This window comes from Phocoena sinus, chromosome 14 (genome assembly GCF_008692025.1).
Source record: "Phocoena sinus isolate mPhoSin1 chromosome 14, mPhoSin1.pri, whole genome shotgun sequence".
In the NCBI taxonomy this organism is placed as follows: domain Eukaryota; kingdom Metazoa; phylum Chordata; class Mammalia; order Artiodactyla; family Phocoenidae; genus Phocoena; species Phocoena sinus.
In genome coordinates this window covers 63,681,721-63,690,271 of record NC_045776.1, presented here as the reverse complement: position 1 = coordinate 63,690,271, position 8,551 = coordinate 63,681,721, and the positions used below count along the sequence as shown (strand labels likewise).

The 8,551-nt window shown below is 55.6% G+C and overlaps 1 protein-coding gene across 1 annotated transcript; it reads right to left on the bottom strand.

Annotated features, from left to right (window-relative positions):
* Positions 1-1,495: 1,495 nt before the first annotated feature.
* LOC116765013 lies at positions 1,496-7,741 on the bottom strand. Its single transcript, XM_032654053.1, has 6 exons — positions 7,366-7,741; positions 7,022-7,145; positions 5,421-5,620; positions 4,807-4,877; positions 4,433-4,537; positions 1,496-1,670 (listed from the first exon to the last, which is right to left on the bottom strand). Exons 2-6 carry the CDS (start codon positions 7,095-7,097, stop codon positions 1,496-1,498), a joined length of 627 nt encoding a protein of 208 aa, XP_032509944.1. The 5' UTR covers positions 7,098-7,145; positions 7,366-7,741.
* Positions 7,742-8,551: the final 810 nt, after the last annotated feature.

Here is an 8,551-nt window from a genome sequence, read left to right as displayed (position 1 = left end):
CCTGCCCCGGAAGCGGGCGCTGGGCACGCCGGGAATTGTGGTTCCTGGTGCCCAAGCGCATGGCCGGCTGGAGCAGGCGGCTCCCTGGGTCCCTGGGCTGAGCTCGCGGTTGGCTCGGCCACGTCGGGGCTGAGCTGCCTCCGCCTCGAAACCCCGTCTTCCTGGGGGCCTCTAGCTGGACCGCCTCGCCCCACCGGCCCCGGCTCAACGCCATTCCCGCCCAAACCCGCCCTGGATACTCAGGTCTTAGGCCTGGAGCCCCAAGAACCCCCAGCCTTGGCCCCATCACTGCTCCCCGCCAGGCCGAAACCTCCAAAGCGACGTACACATTCGCTGCCTGCCCACTTATCGCCCATTTGGTCCCCACCGCCTGCAGGCCTCTCTCCTGGGCGGCCCAGGGGCTGGTGCCCATGAAGCCTGAAGGTCCAAAGCCCTGATGACCCCTTCGGTCTCTTCTGACTGACCCTTCCTTCGGCTGGACCACCACGTTTGTATGCCCCGGCCGAGCCCTGGACCTCCCTCTACACTCAAGCACTGGGTGACCTTGCCCAGGCTCATGGCTTTAAACACCTGTATCCCTTGTCTCTGAACACGAAATGGCCAGCACTTCTGCCTTCTGACCTCTACCTGGGCACCGACTGAACTCAAATTTAACATGTCTGGTAAAAGCATAATTCTCCACCCGCTTCTACTCCTAGTGTCCACTCTCCTCAAGGTACCACTGTCCACCCAGTCACCCCATACACCTCGATCTCAGCTCCCACAAGGGCTTATCACAATTTGTAATCCTGTACTAATTTATCTATGTACTGGCTTACCACACACATATGGATGGGACATAAGCTCCTTAAGGGCCAGGACCCCAACTGCTTGGTCTATTATTTCCAGTCGCAAGCAAGGTGCAGGGCATCCACAGGGCTCAACTGACATCTGCTAATGGCCAGCATCATTGGGCACTTTGTGAGGACTCATGTCTCACATGCAGGTTTGATTCTAAAGTCAGCGTGGGAGGTAATCAGAGTCACGTGTCTTTGAAACTCTTTAGGGAGGTGCCAAATTGGAAACTGACACACCAGCTCATTTTCCTCCCAGGAGGGAACAGACCACTGTTTCTAAACTTGCACCCAGATAAGCCTTGTGTTTAGGAGCCAGGTGTAGCAAAAACTGGTAGTCTTGCAACTCAGTGGGGTCAAGTGAGGCACAACAGGGCCACAGAGTTACTGCAGGGAGGGGCAGCACACTCCCCACACTCAACACTCTTTCAAAGTGCACGGGACTGAGTTCCCAGGTTAGGTGCAAGTGAGGGGACTTCACTGACCTGACCACCTACTGTGTGCAGTCTCAGGCCAAAGAACCTCAGGCTTGCGCTACCCTGACCACCTCTTGGGGTTGCAGAGAGCCCGTGGGACTGCACGGCCCCTGGGTAGCGTGGCACGAGGAAGGCACCACCAGGGGAACTTTATTCATTCTCCTGCCGTGGTCTGTACAGAAGAGGTTATGGGTCCCTCTGGTGGGGCGTGGACTCTGCCCTGCCAGGGTCATTCTCTGATTCATCTTTGGGTCTGGGCACAGGCTGGAACTTGAGCAGGACAGGCGGGGTGAAGATGGAGGCCTTCACAGATGGGGATAGCATCTCCTCGGTGCTGGCAGAAGCACTACAGGCTGAGGGCCTGTTCAGGAAACACGCAAGACATGGGTCCATGAGGGGGACACGGCATACAGGGCCATCAGAGAAACACACGACAAAACCCAGGCTGTGGGATGGCTCTCGATACATTACTGCTGCTGGAAATCCCTCCCATGGATGTTTGCTCAAGGCTGTTCATTGCAGCAATGTTTGTGATTGTGTAAACCTGGAGACAATCCAAATGTCCATCAGGGAACAGCTAAAAAAACCATGGTACAGGCATGCAGTGGACTATTCCACAGCTGTTTAAGGAACAAAGTTGGTCTGTACATCCCAGCAAGTAAAGACACCCCAATGGTACAGTAATGGAAAGAACAAGTAGCTGAGAAGTACGTGCAGTATGATCCTGATTTGATTTAAAAAATTAACCAATGTATTAGGACTCATATTTCATGTATTCATTTCTATATTGTGACCTTTTTTCCATAGAGTATGTTATGCTTTTGTAAACTTTTAGAAACCAATTTAAAATAACCCATTTTGGGGGATAGTGCCAACACAGCACAGCTCACTCAGAAAGCAATACATAACAGGAGGCTAAAAATTGTCCCCATTAATGAAATATTTCAACAAGCAAGGGTAGTTGAGTAAATGATGCTCCGTCCACACAATGGGGTGGGTATTCTGCATCTATGATTACTGGTGAATTTCTAGGTATTTTTAATGACAGGGAAGCAACATGTTCCAGAACTGGCTGCAAAACTGCTCACAGGACGCTCCTGATTACGTGACAAACTACTACCTGTGCACGTACACTCATGTCCATGGGGAACACCTACAGCGAAACAGGGATATGTGCCAACAACGGTTATTTCTGACCTTGGGAGTGAGAGTGATTGGCGTCTTTTTTGGGTAGTTTTCAAACTGTCTACAGTAACTAGATCCTGTTTCAGAATCTGAAAAATGGTAGTGCTTTTGAAAACTGTTCCTACCCTTTCCCTTGTAATTTCACTTCTGGAAATTCATCTTGAGATTCAGGGACAGCTTAGCACATAAAGATAGTGATGCCAGGGAATTCCCTGGCGGTCCAGTGGTTAGGACCCCACATCTCACTGCCAAGGGCCCAGGCTCAATCCCTGGTCAGGGAACTAAGACCCCACAAGCCGCGCAGCAGGTGCAAGAAGGGCATGTTGACCTTCACCCGTTTTCTCTGGAAGTGGGAGATAACATATTTATGCCCACCCACCACACGCATAGACACACACGCATGCACACACACATGCTGAGTGAGGGTACCGCACATGCTGGACGTCTGTCACACGGCCAAGGAAGCTGACCAATTTATGGTATGGTTTCATTTATACAAAATGTCCAGAACTGACAAACCTACAGCGACAGAAAGTAGGTTAGTGGCTGCCTAGGGCTGAGGGAGAGGGAGGGCCAAATAGGCAGAGGACTTTTGGGGCAGGGAAACTACTCCATACAACACTGTAATAGTGGACACATGTCATTATACATTTGTCCAAAACCATAAGATGTACATCACCAGGAGTGACCCTAATGTGAACCACGGACTTTACATAATGACACGTCAATGTGGGTCATAGTTTGTATTAAAGGTCCCACTCTCTGGCAGATGTTGATCGCGGGGGAGGCTGTGTGGGGAGGGCAGAGGGATATGGAACTCTCTGTACTTTCAGCTCAGTTTTACTGTAAACGCTAAACTACTCTAAAAAATGAAATCTATTTGAAAATTTTAAAAAGAATGAGTACTGCTACAACATGGATTAACTGCAAAAACATTAACCAACTGAAAGGAGCCAGATACAAAGACCACATATCTTACAATACCATTTAGAGCAAACGTCTAGAACAAGCGAATCTATAGACACAGAAAGTGCTGAAGAGGGGCGAATGGAAGAGTGAGGGCTATGGGTTTCTGGGGTGACGAAAGTGTGCTAAAATTAATTATGGTGATGCATTCATAACTGTGAATATACCAAAGACCACAGAATTGTGTGTTTATTTATTTATTTATTTAATCATTTTTGGCCACACCATGCATCTTGCGGGATCTTAGTTCCCCAATCAGGGATGGAACCTCGGCCCCCTGCAGTGGAAGCACGGAGTCCTAAGCACTGGACTGCCAAGGAAATCCCAGGAACTGTATATGTTAAATGGGTGAATTATACCATGTGAATAATACCTCAATAAGGCTGTTTAAAAAAAAGTCATCTGATGCAATGAAGCAGCCAATCTAAACACTCAATGACGTGGGAAATACTTGACAAAAACAGTAATAAAAAAACCCATATTCAGGGGCTTCCCTGGTGGCGCAGTGGTTGAGAGTCCACCTGCTGATACAGGGGACACGGGTTCATGCCCCGGTCCGGGAAGATACCACATGCCGCGGAGCGGCTGGGCCCGTGAGCCATGGCTGCTGAGCCTGTGCATCCGGAGCCTGTGCTCCGCAACGGGAGAGGCCGCAACAGTGAGAGGCCTGCGTATCGCAATAAAACAAACAAACAAAAAAAACCCCATATTCAGTAAATCCCTGCTTTGCAAAACACACATGTAGATAAAGCACGGGGCTGCCCACAGCTGATTGAATCGTTCCCTTCTGTTGGCCTCTGGGCTGTTTGTTTCTGGTTTCCCACCAGCACAAACTAGGAAGGGGGAGCAACTTTCCAGCACACCTGACGACATTAGGGTCCATCCTGGAAGTGGGAGCGACCATCACACTGAATATCCTTCCAGCCCTCATGCACGCTGCTCAGAGGCCAGATGGTTCAGGGGCACACTTACCCGGGGAAGCCAGGGCAGTGGAGCTTGTGCGCATTGTTCCTGGCCAAGTACGAGAAGTGGAAGCCTCCAGGATTGAGGACCAAGGGGGTCAGATCGACTACGCGGCTGCAAGACAGGGCGGGGCAGGGGACACACTCAGCTCTGGGCTCCTCCGGGGCAGGGGGTGCCTCCCCAGCCTTGGCGGGCACGGGGGCCGTACACAGGCAGATCTCTGAGCCCCAACTCCTCCCCAGGACCAAGAGGGGAAGGACCACTCAGGACTGCGGGATGGATCCACTACAAGAGGGGAGGGAATCACAGCCCAGCTGGCACACAGCAGGCTCCCCCAAACCCTCCTGTCTCATTTGCCTCAGGCCCGGGATAAATCCTCCCACCTCTTTGGGTTCGATGACAGGCCGGTCCAGTTCAATTTTGCTTCAGACCTCGAAACTTCCAATTGCTCCATCTTCAGCAAACAAAAGAAACTTTAGGACAAGGGTGGGATCCTCATCATGAAGAGAAACACCTTCTCCAAGAACTATGAGAACGATGTGCCTTCCAGTCAATCAGCAAACACATCAGGCTCATCCTCGGTGCCACCTGGAGCTTGGTGTTAGGGGGATGGGGCCCGGCGTGCGGGCTGGGAGCCAAGAGAGGAGATCCCAGCCCCGCCTGGGGGACAGGTGACGGATAAGCGGGAGTTAGGAAGGGCAGGCGAGTCGGAAGGGCACTGCAGAGGCACTTAGAGGGTGGCCTGGAGAATGACACCCACGGGGAGAGGCAGGCTTCAGGCGTCCCCTGGAAGCCCCAGGGTTGTGCTGACTGCACTGAGGCCAGGCAGGCGGAGCCCTGTGTCTCCCCCAGCCCAACTCTGCGAGCAGAGCAGCCCCCTTTCATCTATCTACTGCTGCCTGCAGAGGAAGTTCTGGGAATCACTGCTGTAGGCCCGGGCATCGTTAGGGTGCTTCTGAGCAGGGGGTTAGAGGCTGCCGCTCCCAGGGCCACTGACCGATGTGCTGGGCAGCGGAGGGAAGGGGCCAAAGACCCTGGGCAGAGTGTAGACTGAGGTTGATGGGGCCACCATGGAGGCCATGGTAGTGGCAGGCAGTGGCAGCAGGGTTGGTGGCAGGCACGGGGAGGTCGACCCGTCCCACAAGAAGATGGGTTCTGGTTTCTTCAGTTTTGGCTTGCTTCTCCTCTTCTTGGCATCTGGGACAGAAGGTGTCGGTGATCACCTATCCCAAGGCCCGAACAGGTTGGGGGGGGCACCAAACACAGGCCCTCCAACAAGGAGGGAGGCAGGCCCACAAAGGGCACCACTACTGACAGGCACGAACACACACCACCTCACTGGCCCCAAAACCACCCCACAGGGAAATGGTACTTTTGTCTCTATCTTACGAGTGGAGTGGTAAGCTTGAACTATACAAGGCCCATGCAGGGGCCACACCAGGCTGTCTGCCTTCCAGGACAGAATTTCACAGGAAGTGATGGAGTGTCACCGCCAAGGAGGGCTGGGCTTGGCCCGAGCAGGTTGGCCTGCCACCCACCCTCCCAGGCATGGCACAAAGCCCTGGAGTCTGCCAGCACCCCAGTGGGTTGTCCAGTCCCCAGACAGTGAGCCCACCGAATACCCGCAGCTCCGGGTCATCCTGGGGGTGCGCAAAGGGTGCATGGGGAGGAAGTCTTGCAAAGGTGGGCTTGGGGAGGAACCTAGGGCCTGCACCTCCTCTCTCCTGTTCTGATGAGTCTGGGTCTTTCTACTGTTCAAAGCTGGGTCCCACCAGCAAAGTAGGAGGTAACAAGCTCCTCCTGCAGCCTCTCAGACGGCTCATCTAGAGTGAGATAAGCACTGCCAGGGAGCACTGGCTGGAGGCTGAGCACCAGCCCGAGGCTGAGCACCAGCCCTGAGTCTCAGTCCAGCTCCACCACACCTGGGTGGCCTACACATGCCGGACAACCTCCCCGGGCCTCCATTTCCTCTTCTGTAAAACAGGGATAAATAACACCACACCAGCATCTTGGGAGACCGCGGTAAGAGTTACACATGCTGTGGGTCCAGCTGTTGGATGAAACGGTGCTGTGGGACCCCCTCCCCCAGGTGAGCTGGGCTCCCCGATGTGAGGCGAGACAAAGAAGCCCAACACCACCATCCATCCCTGAACACGGACACTCCCAAGGACCAAATCCAAACCTCATCAAGGCTTTAGAACGACTATTCAAGAAATAACAGGCAGAGGGGGAAGAGCAAACACACCAGTGGACCCAGACAACAGATACAAACCCATCGAGTGAGTCCCCCAAAGGACAACACAGTTCTTTAGTCCATAGCATTGGGGAAAGGTGAGGGCGCATCCCGCGTCAAAAGGAACTTCAAAAGACGAGGCCAGAATCCCCACCTGCCACCCTGTGTGACCACTAATGAGGTCACCTCTCATTTCACTCTCCCGGGGCCTGGGGTGTACACGAATTTGCCTCCCACCCAAACAGTGTGCAGGCCTCGCTGAGTCCTGATTGACAGACCAAGCGTAGATAGCCTTCTGTGGACCACCAGGGAGGTGTGAGTCAGGTCAACCAGGCCGCTCGAGCCCAGCGCGGATGGAGCCTCACCCTGGGAGTATAAGTGCACGCGGTGGATGCGCCTCTTGAGCTGCTCCAGGCGCTGGTGCATCTCCAGGGCGCCCATGCTGTTGCAACAGTTCAGCTCCCCCTGGACGGCACACGAGACCTTGGCCTGCGACGACAGCGGGAGAGGAAGGGAGGAGGAAGCCGGACGCGTGAGCCGCCTAGCCGGGGCCGCCTCCTGAAAGACCCCTCCCAACAGCTCAAGCAGGGCGGACACCGGCGCCCCCGCCCCCACCTCGGAACCCCGGAGCCCCGCCCTCCCGGGCCCGCACCCAGAGGAAGGACAGGAGCCCACACCGCTCGCACTCCGCCTGCTTGACCTTGCGCACCACCCTCTCATCCAGCGCCGGGTTGCGGTCGAGGCTAAGGAAGAGGAGGCGCAGCGCGCTCTCCAGTGTAGGTCGCCGCTTGCCTCTCGAAGTCCTCCTCGGGGATGAGCTGGCAGAAGGTCACACTGCGGGAACTCGCTGTCGAACTCGTCCAGAAGCTCCATTCTCAAGGGCTTCGGCTGCCCGGCTGTCTGGGGGCGGAGCGGCCGTCGGGGGGCGGAGCGGCCGTCGGGGCGGGGCCCCGGACGCGCCCACTCCACCGGCCCCAGGAGGGGAGGAGGGAGACCCCCCCCCCCGCGAGGGCCAGAGCTCGGGTCACTATCCAGGCGGGGCCACCAGGGTCCGGGCACGCCCACCTTCCCGCCCAGGTCAGGGAGAGGAGGGGTCAGCCCCAGAGGGCCAGGCCCGGGGACGCACCGTTGTCCCCTTTCCGCCGCGCCACGCCTACGCAGGAACCCTCCGCCCGCGCCGCCGCACGGACAGCTCGGGCCAGTCTCGGGAGACCGCGGGCCAATCCGCGCGAGACGGCCACACGTGACAATGCCCGCTGCTCTGCGCATGCGCCTTCACGCTTCGACGGGGCAGACGGCGGGACGCAGCTACCCCTGGCGGAGGCCCATACCCCGGGGTCCCACCCGTGGCCAAGCCAACTCTCACAACTTCTTTAAGGCGCTCGGCCCCCGGCTGGACTCCAGTACCTCCCATCCTGGCTGCTCCCCTCCTCCTCACCGTCTGTAGACAAGGCCCCAAGAGTTCTTTCTGCCCCCAACTCCTCTAGCCCCGGACTTTTCACGCTCTTCTGACTTCCTCTCCCGCTTCTATCCTGTCTCCTCTCCTCATGAGGGTCCTGTCTTTACCATACCTTCTTGGACATCTTACCCACTTCTTAGTCCCAACCCAGAACTGACTTTAACCCCAAGTCCCTTGATTTACAGACCCACATCTAAGTGTCCCCAAGGGACGTTTCCTGGGCATCTCACGCTCAGCACATCCGAATTGGCATGCATCTTCTTCCCTCCCACCCAGAAATCTGCTTTTCTTTTCTTTTCCCTCTCCTACTTGGTCAGTGGCCGACCCCACCATCCACCCCCCTCCTAACCCAGCCCCCTCTCCATCAGCCCTGTGATCCATGGAGTGCACCTGAGATGATTTTTTCACTTCCTAACACCAAACGGCCAGCCCCAGC